Source organism: Cyphellophora attinorum (assembly GCF_001299255.1).
Source record: "Cyphellophora attinorum strain CBS 131958 chromosome Unknown Contig3, whole genome shotgun sequence".
NCBI classification, from domain to species: domain Eukaryota; kingdom Fungi; phylum Ascomycota; class Eurotiomycetes; order Chaetothyriales; family Cyphellophoraceae; genus Cyphellophora; species Cyphellophora attinorum.
The window spans coordinates 1,267,638-1,284,276 of record NW_017253231.1 but is presented as its reverse complement, the minus strand read 5'-3'; the positions used below and the strand labels follow the sequence as shown (position 1 = coordinate 1,284,276).

The 16,639-nt window shown below is 52.8% G+C and overlaps 6 protein-coding genes across 6 annotated transcripts; 1 reads left to right on the top strand and 5 right to left on the bottom strand.

Annotated features, from left to right (window-relative positions):
• Nucleotides 1-33: 33 nt before the first annotated feature.
• AB675_8749 (putative amino-acid permease) lies at nt 34-1,775 on the top strand (the record flags this gene model as incomplete). The annotated part of the gene is made up of 4 exons (XM_018149221.1): nt 34-280; nt 329-1,081; nt 1,139-1,415; nt 1,466-1,775. The coding sequence occupies 4 exons, from the start codon at nt 34-36 to the stop codon at nt 1,773-1,775; spliced, it is 1,587 nt and encodes a 528-aa protein (XP_018004586.1).
• Nucleotides 1,776-2,105: 330 nt separating this feature from the next.
• AB675_8748 (putative transporter) lies at nt 2,106-4,245 on the bottom strand (the record flags this gene model as incomplete). Its single annotated transcript, XM_018149220.1, has 4 exons — nt 2,106-3,205; nt 3,380-3,634; nt 3,781-3,844; nt 3,961-4,245. The coding sequence occupies 4 exons, from the start codon at nt 4,243-4,245 to the stop codon at nt 2,106-2,108; spliced, it is 1,704 nt and encodes a 567-aa protein (XP_018004511.1).
• A 2,114-nt stretch (nt 4,246-6,359) lies between these two features.
• Nucleotides 6,360-7,891, bottom strand: AB675_8747 (uncharacterized protein; the record flags this gene model as incomplete). The annotated part of the gene is made up of 2 exons (XM_018149219.1): nt 6,360-6,847; nt 6,904-7,891. The coding sequence occupies 2 exons, from the start codon at nt 7,889-7,891 to the stop codon at nt 6,360-6,362; spliced, it is 1,476 nt and encodes a 491-aa protein (XP_018004748.1).
• A 2,356-nt stretch (nt 7,892-10,247) lies between these two features.
• Nucleotides 10,248-11,591, bottom strand: AB675_8746 (Bifunctional polynucleotide phosphatase/kinase; the record flags this gene model as incomplete). The annotated part of the gene is made up of 1 exon (XM_018149218.1): nt 10,248-11,591. The coding sequence occupies one exon, from the start codon at nt 11,589-11,591 to the stop codon at nt 10,248-10,250; it is 1,344 nt and encodes a 447-aa protein (XP_018004612.1).
• A 312-nt stretch (nt 11,592-11,903) lies between these two features.
• AB675_8745 (Mediator of RNA polymerase II transcription subunit 18) lies at nt 11,904-12,538 on the bottom strand (the record flags this gene model as incomplete). Its single annotated transcript, XM_018149217.1, has 2 exons — nt 11,904-12,231; nt 12,282-12,538. 2 exons carry the CDS (start codon nt 12,536-12,538, stop codon nt 11,904-11,906), a joined length of 585 nt encoding a protein of 194 aa, XP_018004705.1.
• Nucleotides 12,539-14,879: 2,341 nt separating this feature from the next.
• AB675_8744 (uncharacterized protein) lies at nt 14,880-16,004 on the bottom strand (the record flags this gene model as incomplete). Its single annotated transcript, XM_018149216.1, has 1 exon — nt 14,880-16,004. The coding sequence occupies one exon, from the start codon at nt 16,002-16,004 to the stop codon at nt 14,880-14,882; it is 1,125 nt and encodes a 374-aa protein (XP_018004188.1).
• Between the last annotated feature and the right edge of the window lie 635 nt (nt 16,005-16,639).

Below are 16,639 nucleotides of genomic sequence, written 5' to 3'. Positions count from 1 at the left end.
CAGTCAATAGCGATACCCAACAACCACAACATCATGGCGCTCACAAAGGGCGACAGTCTGACCTCCACGACGGAGCAGGTGCCCATAGATCCTGAAAATGTCAATTTGTCAGAGGAAAAGAAGGGCACGGCGAAGGATCAGAAGGACATGTGGCGGATGGGAAAGGCGCAGGAGATGAGGCGCAACTTTCGATTCGTGTCAATTCTTGGGTTCACCATGTTGGTGATGTGCTCGTGGGAGACAATGCTAGGAACTTCGATTATCGGCCTTATCAATGGAGGTAAATGACTCCCTCAGCGTCCAACAATCAGCGTACTGACAATCCAAGGCACTGCTGGTCTCATCTGGCTCTTCCTGGTTTGCTGGGTATCATTCATGGCCGTCAACACATCCATGGCCGAAATGGCATCCATGGCACCAACGTCCGGCGGCCAATACCACTGGGTGAGCGAATTCTCGCCCCGGAAGTACCAAAAGTTCCTCAGCTTCATCACTGGTTGGCTCTGCGTCTTGGGCTGGCAAACCGGTGCTGCGAACACGGCCTTCCTGGCTGGCACACAGATCCAAGGACTCATCATCCTCTACAACCCGACATATGTGCCCGAAAGGTGGCATGGGACACTGTTGACCTTTGCTGTGGCCCTGTTTTCCGTCGTATTCAACACGTTCTTGGTCAAGAAACTGCCTATGGTCGAGGGCATTGTTCTTATCATCCACGTCTTCGGCTTCTTCGCCGTCCTCGTCACACTCTGGGTGCTCGGTCCACGGGGTAACGCATCAGAGGTCTTCACAACCTTCAACAACTACGGCGGCTGGAGCAGCGACGGCCTTTCGGCGATGGTCGGCATACTGGCTGTCATGATTCCCTTGCTGGGCGCAGATGGCGCGGTCCACATGTCTGAAGAACTTCGGGACGCCGCTCGAGTGCTTCCCAAGGCCATGATCGCCACTACATTCTTCAACGGGTTGATGGGATTTGTGACAATCATTACGTTCTGCATGGTCTTGGGCGACCTGGACACTGTCATTGCCACCCCGACCTTCCAGCCTTACATTCAAGTCTTCTACGATGTCACCCAGAGTAAGTCAATTGCCAGCCCAATCTTTGCGGAATCAGACAGCTAACATCGATTCACAGGCTACGTCGGTGCCTCCTTCCTCAGCGCTCTCGTCATCATCATGGCCATGTTCTGCAATCTGTCCATCACAGCTACCGCCTCTCGACAACTGTTCGCCTTCGCTCGCGATCAGGGCGTACCATACGCAAAGTTCTTCGCATACGTCCGGCCTGGATGGGATGTCCCGATGAACTCGATCATCGTCTCCTTCGTCGTCTCGTGTCTGCTGTCCCTCATCAATATCGGCAGCACGATTGCTCTGAACAACATTACATCGCTCTCGCTTTGCGCCATCCTGTGAGTATTTTGCAGCTCGTATGTAAATCCTTATTGACAAGCTCATCCAGATCGTCCTACATCATCTCAATCTCCCTAGTCCTCTGGCGCCGCCTCTTCAACCTCCCACTCCTGCCAGCACCCTTCACACTCTCCAAGCCCGTCGGCATCCTCCTCAACGTCTGGTCGCTCGCTTTCCTGTGGATCGCATTCATCTTCAGCTTCTTCCCCGGCACATATAACCCGACTGTGGCGCAGATGAACTGGGCGTGCTTGATCTACGGCGCCACGATGATCTTTGCACTCTTGCATTACTACCTGCCTGGTGGTGCAAGGACTGTCTACGATGGGCCGGTGGAGTATGTGCGGAAGATGCAGTGAGCCATTGAGGATGTGGACCAGTCCGCGAAGGTCACGAATAGCAGCTAGCCATCATAGGAGCACGCGAAGAAGCCGCATATGAAAAGAAGCCGCAAAGATTGACAAAACATTGAGCTGAAGGCACGTTCACACGACTATTGTACAAATAGATACTCAAGCGCACGAATCCTGATCAAAATAGAAATCACAGTGTCAAATGAGGTTGCAGTCTCCTCTTGCCGATTTCATCTATTCAATCTACGAGCGCTCAGTTGCTAAGGACCGATATACCTGTGTGCTTGCTGTAAGTCATCTCGTCTACGATGTCTCCCTAAGCAAACAGCTCTCTTACTAGTACACATAGATGAACTCATCATTCTTCCGATCCGTCAAGTCCAGCAACCCCTGATCAGACCCCTCCTCCTCAGACCGAGCCTCATACGTCCTCTGCATACTGTAATCCTTCATATCCGCTGGCTTTCCATTCCGGACGCGCTTCTTGCGCTGAAGCTTGTTCAAGAACCACAGGTTTAAGAACTGGATGCCAATTGCAGCGATCATGGCGGCAATTATTCCCAGTACCGATTTCAAGCCTGGGTAATAATTCGGTGCATCCTTAGAATTGAACAATAGTGGGCCAATGATGTTTCCGGCTGAGGAGCCGGCGTTGTACAGAGACATGACGACGGATTTCTTGGTCGAGCCGCCGAAGTTCGAGATAATCCAGCTGACGATTAGAGGGTTGCCGCCAAACAGGAATGCGAACAAGTAGTAACCAGCCAGGAGCGGGCCTGAGTTGGAGCGTGGAAGTGTGTACAGCATGACATTGCCAGCCAGGACTGGGAGCATGAGGGCCGCCAAGAATGGCGATTTGACGCGGTAACGATGGGCAAGCCATGAAGAGGGAAGGATGACCGCAAGTTGAACGGCGCCGAACGGGATGTTGAGGAGAGAAGTAAGGCGTGGCGTGAAGCCCAGTCCTTGAATGATGAGCGGTCCGAAGGTGTTCGTGACTGCGGCCCCGGTATTTAAGCACAGAGTCATCCCCACAAAGAGCCAGGACTTCGGCTCGATCAGCGCTTCAAAGACGTGAGACCACTTGAATTCGCGGGAGCCGGTTCCAGTCTGGTTGGCGCGTACTCGCTCGATAGCCTGAAGCTTCTCGTGGTCGGTGAGAAAGCGTGCGGAGGGAATGTCGCTGTCAAGGTAGTAATAGACGATGGGAGCCGTGATGATTGTTATGATTCCCACGAACAGGAACAAGATCTTCCATTCCGCAATCGAAGGGTTGGCGATCGAGCCAAAGCCGTACGAGACTGCCGCTGCAAACATCGTGGCCAGACCATTTGTTCCGTACCATAGAGCAATCCGGAATGGTTGCTCAGATCTCCTGTACCAGTGCGAAGTGATGACGGAGAACAGAGGTAAGCACCCTGCCTCGAACAGTCCCACTGCCAAAGTTGATTAGCTTTGTCTCGGGAAAAGGGCGTATGCTCGAAGATAGGGCTGTAAGGTCAACGAGAGCAACTGCTTTGTCATTCCGAGACATATTCTCAGGCAGTCCTCTAAGTAACGCTCGTTTCCGGACGCAAGTGTGCCCATGGGAGAGGTACTTACGGAAGAACCTGGTGGCGATAAGCCTCCGAAGTTGTGGCACACCGCCATGAATGTCTGCGCAAGACCCCAACCCAGGACCAGCGCTGGCATCAGGTATCTGTGGGGAACCTTAACGATCAGATACGAGCTGAAGGGCTGCCATCCGAGTTGTGCCATTGCAGAAACGCTCGACACGAGTGAGTACTGATTGCCCGTAAGACCTGTATCAGTGCGCAAGCCTAGCACTGCACCATAACCGAGAACACTCTTGTCCAAGATTTGCACTGTTTATTGCCAGCGTTAGTGAATCTGTCCAATGTACTCAACAAAAGGGGCATTTGCAACTTGACAAACCAATTTGAGGCTCGTGCGATTGTGGACCAGCGAAGAACGCTTGACGCTCAGGCGAATGGTTTAATGGCCAACTCACAGAAGTATACCCATACAAGGATAGGCAGGATGACCCTGTCGATCTTCTTGCGGATTCGAATATTCTACGAGGCGTCAGTGTAAGTGAGCTTGCTGAAGATATCGGTCGAGGTCGAACACAAGACCCGAGGACACTGTTTGTTGAAGACCTCGTCATAAGACGTGGAGGTAAAGCACTTACGTCTTCTTCCGTCAAGCTGACCCTCTGGTCTCCGAACAATTGCGCAGCCCGGTCACCATGCTGAATGCTGTTCGAGCGCTGCCTCTCCGCGTCATCCTTGCTAATGGTGTTCACCTCCTCAGAGTGACCTTTGTCCTCTGAAAGAGCCATGATTAGTGGCGTGGTCTCAGTAGCGCTGTCGATGTCGGCCTCGAGCACCGATGTTGATGGAGTGTTTGGTTGTGGCGATTGTGTTGACGACGAAAGACCAACTGCAGAAGGATCCAGGGCAGAGTCTGGTCGCATCTTGGGCGAGAGGGGGATATACAAGCTATTATATCATCGATCGGCAATAGCTCCTGGGCACACGGCTCACGTGGCGGTAGCGGTTTTACGTGCCCGTCTGCGGAAAGGCATTTGAAGGTTGATTCTCGATCCGGGGGGATTGGTGTTACGATTGTGGGGTTACCGCCAGATCATCAGCGCCCTCCATTTGGGGGGATGTCGATTAACCGATGAAGCCTGGGGAAGTTAGGAGGCGAAGGAGAGCACCACCCAGCGGAAAGCCAGCGCACCCACCAAGCACCCGAAGCTCTTGTTTGGTGTCGGCTATTCGTGTCCAGGCTTGTCTGGCGTTTACTCGGGCGGTCAGCCTACTGGGCAACGGAAGTCTTGGCCTCTTGGAAGACATTGAGGCGCCCATTTGCCGACCGTAGCATCAATTACCGACGGGTTGGAAGCCGTATGATGCCGTTCAGTCGGTCGAATGTATTGCCATGTGGCAAGGACAGCTGCTACTGATCGAGCGATGTAAAGGCCTCAGAGAAAGCCGACAGCGTCAAATGTTGACGAGCGACAGTTAAGAGGCCAGATGACTAGCGTCAATTGCGGGATGAAAACCAGTCCGCGAACTGGCAGGAGCGCCGGCCAGTTGCAGCAGGCGCGACTCGCGAGATGAGAGGTAGATTTTGCTCTGGAGCCACGAGTCTCAAAACAGTGCTACCGCGAGTACCATGCCAAACGCGATCGGTTGAAGAAGCACGAAAGCGACTGAGAGCTGCTCAAGCCCCCTTGACCATTGCATGCAGCTCGCAGGGCGTATGTGTCCATTTCACTATGCTCTTGCTCTTCTATGGGCGCATGAAGCTTCGCGTCGTCGAATGAGCGAGCAGCCTTGGATGTCAGCGAACATTCACAGCAGCAAACAATGCCCCAAAGGCCGTTATGATCCGCCGCCGTGAACAACATAGGATCAATAGCCGAAAGGACTTTAGGCTTCCGAAACTGCCTTTAGGGATTCTCTACACCTACCCTTAGCACGCGCGGCGGAAGGTGATTCGGGTGAGTTACGGACCGGGACCACTTACTCTGGAAAGCGCTCAGGAGGCATAATGCACAGACTGTTGGACGCGATAGAGCCTCCTAATTCATGGCATGTGCCACTGAGGCATGTGCATCTACGAAAGGGGCAGGCGCGCGCAAAGTACGACGCGGCGGGCACGACTGCTGCTGTCCGTCTCGTCGCTGGTGGAGCTTCTGAGTGAAAGTACATACCTGCAAATGATCGTCTATATCCTGCTTCGATGTCATCTAGCAGTGCTGCAGGTCTGTAGGGGATCTATAGCCCAAGGAGCGACAGCACAATCTGTGCTACAAAAAGCGCCCGCCATGGGACAGTGTTACCTTTGTTTAGCAGCCACAATCGCACAACATTCGTAGGCATAGTACGAGGCCCTGAAAATGTTGCATGATCTAGTGAGCATCTGTTTATAATGTGATCTTCTTCATTGAATATCCGTGAGACATATGTGCATATGCTCTTTAGCAAGCAGACGAGCTAGCTCGGTCTCTGCCGGTTCTGTAGAATAAGATCGAGACTGCGCTGTCTGCAAAGACTTCCCGATAGCTGGGAAAGTCAACAGAAAGCCGCCATTTGCATCCCCTTTCCACTTGGACCACTGCCTCTGGGGAGCGGCCCAGGGAATCTAGTCTGTCTCCCATCCTTGGGTTCTCTGATCCTTCTAATGTCGTGTCTGGGACACGCATCTTCCATGCCTGGAAACCCCCACCATTGATGCGTAGATCGCTCTTTTCGAATTTATCCGCCGATTCTTCCTCATGTAATCTTGATTCAAAGAAAAATTTGCTTGCTTGCTTGCGCTTGTGAAGGAGTGTCGTTATGGTCGGTAATATCTTGTGCTCGTAATTGGCATTACTGGCCTTCTTTGTGCCAAAGGCTGGCGTGTGATGTAGTCGTGAATTTCGTCGGCAGAGGAGAGTCCTCTAGCATTCGCCGAAAACTCCCTGCATCGGGCCGCTCCTCTAGAACTCCGAATGCCTGCGAAATGTAGGCAGCGTGATCCCGAAATGATGTACAACACAGAAATTAGCTGTACATGAACATTTGATCTGCGTCCAGATCAAGCCCTGAAGAAGGCGTCTTGAATGTACCGCAAGAACGGACGCTTCTTCGGCGACGTGGGCGACAACGTGGGCGATTTGGCAGCCGAGCGTGGAGGACCAACCTCCATAGGGCCAACAATGTCGCCATCACCAATCTCGGGAAATTTGCCACACTTGTCGTCGATCTCGGGCATTACTATATGAGAAATTGGTTTCTCGAGTGGTAAAGTCGCCTGAGTGAACTCATCGGACGAACCTTGCTCACTTGCGCGCTTCACCATCTTTAAATGCGGCTCGACGGTGGGTAATATAGCCTGATGGAACTTCTTCCAGGACTCGTCGATCGTGGCCCACTTCTCTTCAGTGACTTTGTACACTCTTGAAGTGACGCCATAGTGTTCGTTTGTGCGAGCCAAATGCTTCGCGTAGTTTCTGCGAGCATGATCCCAATTACTGCGGAACTCGGTGTAGGACTCAACATTGAAGACCGATGGTAGATAAGGCTCTGGATGTATGTTGAAATTGGCATGGCCCAAACGGCGGACCACGGATCCTCGTTACCTAGTTGCAAGGGAGGTATTTCCGCAATCGGTGCAGTGGCAGTGTTTGCCCTAGACCTTTGACGCATCGAGATCACAGAGGGTCTGGTCGACAAAGGTGGAGAAGGTAATGCATTGATGTCGAGGGAAGTCCGTGAGTTGATTGTAGCTGGTGTGGGTGCTATAGAGGGAGACTGTAACGGCGACTGAATCGATTCCTCGCGGGAGACCTCTGTAGAGACTGGCGGTAGAAGGGGCGTCGTGGCTGGCGCCATGTTTGCTTCCGTGGTCGTCATCTCCTCATCTTCGCCAAATGCACCATATATTGACTCATCCATGGAGTCCGGTTGTGGAGATGGCAGATAGCTTTCGTGCTGTGAAATGGCGCTCATGGCAGGACTGAGGACCGGCCCCGTTCCTATAGAGCCTGACCGAGACGCAGGTGTGCTCGCATTTGTAATGATGGACAACCGTGGTCCTGTGAAGGATCGGTTCTTCAATCGACGAGACATGGAGCCCAGTCGGCTCGATAGCCTTTTATGAAGACTGAGGCCGGGATTATCAGCAGACCTTTGTCGTTTGAAGTGACGTTGTTCTATAATGGTTGGCCCCGGATTGGACGAGTCTCCCAAGGTATAATCGTCAGGGTCGAGCGCAGGGAAGGCATTGTCGGATGCATCGCTGAAGTAGAGACCGTAGGGATCGTACTCGTCAGCTAACACGTGGTCGGCTGGACGAGACGAGAGCTCGCGTGGCAACTGAGGCTCGCTCGTCGCATCACATCCATACGTTGCGATTTGTGGTTGGCCATCTCGTTCTTGTTCTTCGGTGACCCTATCGAGCTTGGAACCATGCAAGTCGAGAGACTCGCGCGTATTCGGTGACGAGGTGTATGACAAGCTGGACGCGGATGACTTTGAAGCGTGTCCTCTACTGAAGACAGAAGTGACGGGCGATGACAGCGCAACGTTCTCATCCAATGACTGTCGCGGAGGGGCAATATTAGCCATGGCTAGTGATCTGTGGAACGCCGTCGCTGCAGCAGAGACGATTCAGCTTTTACTGGCCGTTTGTGTCGTGGTTTCCGTGTCTTTCTACCGAGACATGATGGCGGCCACTTGGTTATGCTTCTTCGAGTTCTCTGATGAGGCGTCGCTGAGATATCGCAAAGGCGCAGGTGGATGGAACGGAAGACGGTAGCTCAGTAGCAGTGACAGAGCTGTGCGACACGTAGTGAAGCGCGACTGGCGCAAGGCATCGGCTGTTGGGCGTCAAGCAGTGCCTGCTTGCGAAAGCGCGAGTGACTGACCGATCAGTGACAGTGGGTGAGGTGAACGGCGGAAATGTGGTCGCGCGACATCTGAGATCATAAAGGCTGCTTCATGTTTGCAGGAGGATAATTAACGACCAGCAAGCGAGAGATAGAGCAAGGATGGGCAGGAAGCAGATGTGATGAGAACTGGGTTCTTCGTGTTGTGTTGTTGGTGGGCAGCAAACGACTCGGAGCTTCTGAGCAGAGCAGGGCCCTTCTACCCCGGTCCGAAGAAAATCATAAAAATTTGGTTCAAGCCACTATTGCTAAACCACAACAAGAGCCACACTACCAAGACTACCACGTTGAAACTCTAGTGGCCTGTACCTCCAGGACGATGCTTCCTCCCCATCCGGTCTGCAGTCCACATCCCTGTGTAGGTGTTGTGTTCATCTGAGAAGAGAGAGGGCTACAAGAGGCTTGAATTTCAAGCCTGGAGGAGATCTAGGGTTTCCACATAATTCAGCATGCGACGGGCTGGGTCACACTGTATACTGAACAAAGGAGTACCAGGTTGGAAATGCCAATGCTAGTCCTCCTCGACAGTGGCCCGATGGCACTCAAGATGAAAAGTTAGCAGAGACCTGATACCGTGATCGCACCGAGGTAAGCTGCTTCGACTGCCTGCCTACTGCTATCTACACTGGTGGTTGATACTCACAAATGCGGCGGACCATGGTCTTCCCATCCCAGACTGAGTCGCTGGATGTTCTGAGCGATGGTAGTAGTCATGACGATTGAGAAGACGGCTAAGCACTTCCTGCCATATGCAAAGCTGCAGTTTTCCCGCGAATCTGTAGCCCACTTCTTCGGCTGTTTTTCACTTTCCCAACGGCCAGAGCAGCCACCAACGTGTCCCATGCAAGCCCCGCGGATCAACTTCCGACTTCGCCTAAGCAAAGTATATACTGCTCCGTACAATGCTGAATGGCTATTCACCACGGAATGGTCATCAATATCCCGTTCATGATCTCTTGTTCGACGGAGATGCACAATGCTGCTGTCTGATGAAACCCTGTGTGTGTTGGAATAAGCATGTTCTGCCGAAAGATCGCCAGCAGCAAAGACTGCCGATCGACTTTGTTTGAGCTTCATCATGCCAACGCCCACCTCGGTGGTCGTCTGTTAGACTCAGTTGCAGGCCATTCCTGCAGACACTGACAGGTTGGCTGTGTCTCGAGCATGAGCATTCTGAGGCCACAATCGTTGCACCAAAATCCCCGCACCCTGCGCTCCTCCGGCTTACTTTCCAATGGTGGTTATTGCTTGACCAGCCTTCTTGTCATCGACTACAATTCGTAAGTGGACATGAGTACTTCGTCGCTTAGCAAGGCTGCTCGCTCCGCGTATGCTTGCTGCAAGCCACAAAACGCAGGTACCGGGTGGCGGACTGAGAAATACACGTGTAGAAAGCCATGCCGACACCTCGGCACCGCCAGAGAAACTTTAAAGATAGTGAGTGTGGGCGACCCAGTCGCCTGGGTTCAACCTTTGCCGGCTATTTTCCGCCTCTGTTTGAGTATCATTGACGCTCTTTGGACCACTGCTTGACAGCTGCTCAGGAAGGCAGGGGACAATTCAAGCGTAGTACTTGGCGATTTGGCAAGCCTAGGATTTTCAGAGCCACATGTATAGCAGTCTTGGTGCCAACTCACATATGCCTTCTGTGGCGGTCCGTGTTCAAATATAGAGCGCTGCACGTCGACCACGCAGGTCTGACGAGGTACAACAGACGCCATCATGCTATGCAAGATGCATGGACAAGTCACTTAGCGATTGTCGATCCAACCTGCCATACGCTGGCTGATGTCTGCCCCTGGCTGGGATCTGCCCTCTCCCCAGACTGCCGTGAGACATGACAGCATGCACCCACGGACAGTGGCGCCTGCCGTGAAACCCGGATCACCAGCCATAGATCTGATCTATCCGCTTAACCTGCATCCCCTCAAGCCATCATGTTTCAACCCGAACCTTACATCTACGACTGTCCCTGAGCAACGGCGATGTGCTCTCAGATTGGACGTTCAAGATATCCTCTAAGACGTGTCTGCAGCTTACGTGGAAAATTTGGAAACCCAGTGCTTCGACCACACAGCTTGCTGTTCAGGAGTCCCATTCCAGCTGAAGTCGACTTTTGTGAGATCATCGAATCCTTCTGACAGTTTTGGCTCCTGGAATCGCCCCTGGAAGCTCTTGAACGCAATCCCCGGCAGTAGCTCACGCTTCTCAGGATTCATCAGTGCAACATTCAGGGCTCTGACGCTGTCGTTGTGTTCCGCTAGCCGGAGAGGTGTTGTGAAGTGGACGCAGCGTACAGGCACATTGAATTCTCGGCCCAGAGATATCCAGTAGTTGCGGGCTTCGACGTTAGCATTGGTATTATCGACTGCGACTGATAAACCCTCTTGCAAGTAGCCTCGTGCCGCCTTCAAGCATCGGTCACGAGTCTTGAGTGTGTCCTGGTTCACCCTGAGATAACCGAGAGGCTCGAGTACTCTCCAGAAGAACGTGCTCTTCCCAGCGCCAGGGGATCCGCAGAACATCACTATCTCCTGCTTGTGTTTCTTTTCGAATTTGACGCCTGCTTTGGCGATAGCGGCCTCGCTGAGGTAACTCGACGGGTCGAAGGCTGGCTGATAAGGCTCAACGTCTTCGCCGCGAAAGAACTCCTCAGGAGTCTGGAATCGAATGCCTATGTTCGTGGCCAAGTCACGATCCGAACTTGCCCAGTCTGCTTTCTGCCTCTTGTCCGTCTTCTCTCGGCCAGCAGCATCTCCGATGTAGAATGAAGACTTCATGTCGACGGCACCTTCAGCCGTCAGATCGTAGTCCTCGAGCATTTCTTGCCACATTCCTGTCCTTGGTTTGCGGTAATGATCCTGTGCAGACGCACCGTACAGACTCATTGGTAGATTCAATGCTGTGAGGATGTTGGTCACCTGACTTTTGAGCTTCGCCAGACTCGCGGTATCTTGCTGCAAGGTTTGTGGCTTCTTGTCCTTCAAGCTGACGCCGCCTTGATTCGTGAAGATCACGACCAGATAGCCTTCGTTGTACAGTTGTCGAAGCTTACCCGGTATGCTCGGATCCCACCACTTCCAGGCATCGGCTCCTCGCGCAAACTTTGCTCCGGTCGCGGTGATGAGCGTGTCATCGAGATCAAAAGCTGCAACTCTTACAGGATGAATCTTGGCTTGAGGTGGGATGACTGTAGGGTTGTTGCGTCCAATAATGAGACTGTCCTTGAGAACTCTCCATGAAATTTGATCAGGTGGCTTCTGAGATGCCGGCTTGAAGAACGAAGCAACGGCATTGTTTGTGGTTGTTGACTCAATTCGTCGCTTTGTCGGCGGCGGCGAGATGGCTCTGCCACCAGATGCACCACGTTTTAGGCTCATGTTGATGAATACTGGGCGATGTCGGTTGAATAGCAACGGCTGAGGCACTCTTAAGCAACCGCGGAATGGTCGCAGAGGAGTATGCATCCATCTGCGCCACGGACTGTTTTTCGTGCGGATGGTCGATGGTGCAGATCAAGTGACAGATTCAGACCGTGAAAAGTACGACACACTGGGATCTGATTCACGCGTTTTCTTTTCGGACAAGCAAGGTCATGTGGGCCCGATGGCTAGGCGCCATCAGGCACCAGGCAAAATAAGGCAACCACTTGAGAGATGCAGCATATCCTGATTGATGATGATCACAATGTCTCACTTGCTTGGTGCTCTTGTATCTAGCGCAAGACGATCGACTGGCGCCAGAGTCATCACAGGCTTCAGTAGGTCTCTCAATTCCACCAGCTTCGACGTTGCCAGATCCTTATTTGCGCTGACATTGTCGTCTTCTGCATCGATCGACGCAATGCACAAATAGGCGCCGCTTTTATCAATCAGCTCCAAGGAGTCTTCCTGTGCCATGAAAGACCAGTCGAACGGCTTCGTAGGATCCGTGCTTGTCTCACGATAGACACGGTGCAAGGACAATGTTGCGAAGTCCCTGAAGAATGTATGTCCTTTCAGAACGTGACGACTGACGTAGCTAGATCACTATTAGTCCTACGCGTTAAGTAGAGGGAGGGATTGACTCACTCATAGCCAAGCTGCTTCATGAATGTGAGCATGTCGCTACCCTCGATGCCGAAGCGGTAGAGCAGCCGTCCATTGACCGTTTGCTGACCAGTACCTGCGTCGGGAATGTCTTTGAACTCGAAATGCCAATCAATTGTTCGCTCAGCATCAGTCCGACCACCGTGCCCGTTGGTCATCTGGTCACTCTGTGGTGGGGGACTTTCGTTCGACTTGACCGTTCCGATCACCTTGACGTAGTAGATGTTTGATGTCAGCATCTTCGCGATTCGCTGCACATCAGCTTTCCCCGATGCCTCACCAGGCCCAGGGAGATTGGCAAGACCGGGTGGTGGCCGCGCTTGAAGACAAGGACCACTTGCTCAACCGGTTTTGGCTGCATGCGACATATGCCAGCCAGCTGCTGCAACAGAAGCGGCTGTCTCGACTCGACCACCTGGCCATAGAGCGAATATTCGTGCGGCATGTTGGATGTCCGTCCTCTTCACGTCTGATAGTTCACCTACTCTCCTTCTTGAACTCATCCAGCTACTCCGAAGCTGCACCGCATCCTTTGCGATCAAGAGATAACTGCGCCTTATCCTTGAATGAATCGAAGGACCAACGTACGTGCGCAATCGACGCTGTAATTCACAGCTGCAAAGACAAATAGATCAGCTCAACCTTTGAGTTGAGACTTGGCGATTCGTGAAGAAAGAATGACATTGAGTTTGCGTCATTTGAAACACCCCACCGACCATCCCGACTGGAGGTCTGAACTTGAGCTTCACCATCTCGAACCTTGAAGCATTCCCAGAGTTGTTTATCTGCCGCCTGTACATTCTCCCACCTTTAGACTACAAGAAAAAACCTGGAGAGCCCGACAGCGGAGCATCCTCAATCACCTCACCTGAGATCCCGAGCACCGGCACGGTTCCGGCCACTGAACTTCCGAAAAGAGCTCTGCTATCAACCTTAGCTTCCGCACACCGATACCTTGTATACTTCACACCACCCAGTGCCGTGAACATCCTCCTACACGATCGACTCCCGCATGACCCCGCTGCTGCTGTGACGAAGTCCTCCTGCACTGCTCCTGCTTTCTCTCGAGGCCACCGGCGACAGCACCGGATCGGCGCCGAATAGCTGCTACCAGAACCAGCAGAAACTCGCAGACGCTCATTATTAAAGACTGCATCATTCCACCGCTCAGTACGAAAATCTCCGTCCTGGTGGTCTGAGCACCTGCAATCAGGCATTTTGGACGGCACGTAAGGTGCCTGGCCGTTTATCAGCGTGTCCTGCCCGAAACCACCACCCAGCACCATGATTCGCCCAACCCTGCGCCTCTGCGCGCAACACCAACGCACACCCCTCATCAAATTCCTCGGCAAGCGCAGCACCCCCAAGCAGTCGACCACACACCACACGTACACCCAGCCTCCGAGAAACCCGCTCTCCCAGACTCCTTCGCTGAATCGTTCGCCGACTATCGATCGCGAGCGCAGCAGCACGGTCCACTGAAGACGCAGCAGACACAAAGCACTTCGAGCTCGAGCGGACCCTCGGCCTCGAACATGAGCCAGGGCACAAATGTACAAGGTGGCAGTCAGACGTACGGTGCGATAGGAGGGAAGAGCGGCGCAAGTCTAGGCAGCATCAAGCCGGGGCAGGGCGAGTATTTCGATCGGAGTGAGCTGCCGAGCCGGTTCAGGAGGATGGCGTGGACCGAGAGCGAGATCGAGGCGGTGGATAGTGCTGGGGCTAGCATGTGGAATTGAGCTGGGGACGAGACGATTCATCACCCATAGACACAAAATTACACACTACCCTACGAAATACCCGCATCAGTACATATGTCTTTGCGGCCGAGCAAGCATCAGCGAATGGGCGCAGTCATCGACTTCAATAGCAGATATTCATAAATCCAGCGTCAGGAAGCGTGTACAAAGACTCACCGTAACATAACCGAGTCCTGCGTCGATCGGCGACCGTACCTGTCTGTTCCAGAGCGATTTGCTTGGCCGTGATGTGATGGATGGGAAGGCACAGCTGACGGCAACTGCCGGCTGTGGAAAGCAGACAATGCTGAGCATCCGAACCCAAAGACAGCGCCTAGGATTGGAATACTTGGTTTTGAGAACATGATTAAGTAGACTAACAGAAGGAGAACACTTCAGTCAGGACAGAGCCAGAGTGGAAGGCACGAGAAATTGAGATTCGTAACACCATCATATTGTCGCTACCGTGAGAATATTTTGCTTGCTTCATCTTCTCTTCCCACACGTTCACTTATGTGGTGCCTTCACCTTCAAGTCCCCTTGACGGCACATGACTTCCAATCTTCGCCGGCGGGCTTTAATTTCAGCCAAAAATGAGATGGGTGTCCACGCCCGTTCCATCGTCTCATCAATATGCCCAAATACATGAAAGGCAGCAGCCTCTCCCATTGTGGGAGTCATCGACTAATGCATGCCTTTGACCAGATCACGCCGGAGTATCAATGCATTGCGGGTGTCGCCGAATAATGCTGGTCTGCACGAAAGTCGAGCTCTTTGGCTCTCATGTCGTGATGGTCGTAGTGATTTCGTATGCTGCAGCAGCATAGCGCCATTCTGCGCTTCAGCTGCGATCCTTCTTAGCATTGTTGCTGCCACTCCCTCCGCCACCAAAGAACTTCATCGTCTTCTTCCATGCACCACTTTCGCTCCGATGTGGCTTCAGCTGAGGTTGAGTCGTCGGAGCTTGTTGATGCTGACGTAGAGGACCGTGTGAAGTATGACCACCCAATTCACTAGCAGGAGGTGTTGTAGGCGGAGTCATGACAGCGCTTTCATCTGGATCACTTCCATCCGTCAATGCGGCTTCCGAGGCAGCAGATGAGTGTGACACGTGAGTCGAAAGTCTGTTTCCGGCCGAACTGCGGCTCAGGGCCGAAGATAATGACGAAGAATGCACTGCACGATGCTGTGATGGAGGTGATCTTGACGGTGAGAATGTCGCAGGCGCCGGAGGTGACTCCCTCCGTTTGGGTGGATTGGCTGCTCTAGACATGCCGGATCTGTCGTCGAAAGTCATTCTTGAGGGATCGAATTCTGTTCGTCTTAACTCGGATATTGCGCTGTAGGTTTGTGCGTGTGATGGGACTTTTAGACTGTTGCAGAATGGAATGAAGATGGAGTCCGACATGAGATCGTACATTCGCTTGACCGACGGATCCAGAGCTGCTGGTGGCGCCGGCTGAGGTTCGTAGGGATACTCAACCAGGTCGTCTCGCTCCTCAGCGGGTAGATTGATCTCTCGAGGAGCCCCAGGTTTCACATAGACATCTAATAACCGCGTCCACATATTCATCAACTCGAATCCTTCGTCACTCTCGGTCGTTAATTTTGATTCGTCCTTTTCCACTCTTGCAAGCGCTTCATCATATTTCGTACTGTATCTTCGTGCCTCTGTGACGAATTCCAGCGTTTCTAGGCAGTGTTGTTGCGAGAGAAAGGCGGTGTAAGCAGCTAATGTGTATGGTGGTGGTGCTGTGTTATTCAAAACATCCTCCAATGTGGGCCGGTTTGGTGAAAGTAGTCCTTCTTTTCGAACCATGCTAATGGGCCGAGGCCGTGTAGGCTCCTCCATGGTGATGTCTTCGGCAATTTCTTCCACGACAAGAGGCTTGAGGCGAGGAGATGGTTCCGGAGTATATGGCCAGATTGTGGGTGCTTTTTGCCTCTGAGATCTTCTCTTGCTCATCGCGGTCGATTAGAAATTAGCTATGTTTGCTAGCAACAATTCTGCACCACTACTAATGTTCTGTGCCTGATCGATCAATCCCCAACAGACGTCAAGACATGTACCGACGCCTTCTTTCGTGTCGTAGACTTTTTGTACCCTGTCCGGATCGGGAATCTTGCCGATGAAGCGGGAATGATTTGTGGCCGCTTGACGTTGTACAAGATGATCAAGCCTTTGGCCGAAACCGCGCAGAATCTTCTGCCGCTGTGGCCAGCCGAAGAAGTGCCAGAAAGCAAGCTTCCACCTGTGTGACAGAAGGCTGTGGTGTAACAGTAGACTGACAGTTGTGGGTATTTCCTCTTGTGATCAGGGCGAGAAGAAGGCTGGATATACCGTGCTCGGGCGATCGGACCAGACTTGACAGTGTGCGGGCTGGTAGTGGAAGGAATGCGCTGGCAGAACGTGTTTGCTGCAGATTCTCTGAAACCGTCGTCTCGGTGCTAAGGCGCTTAATTGCAACAAATCGTTGCACAATGGTCATGCAACCTGGCTGTCGAAGCCGTTTGCTGCAGAAATGTGGCCGGACGCCGCCAGATATGGCGATGGAAGAGCGGCGAGCTGTAGCTGAGCCGAGCGAGGGAGTCCGTGTAGTG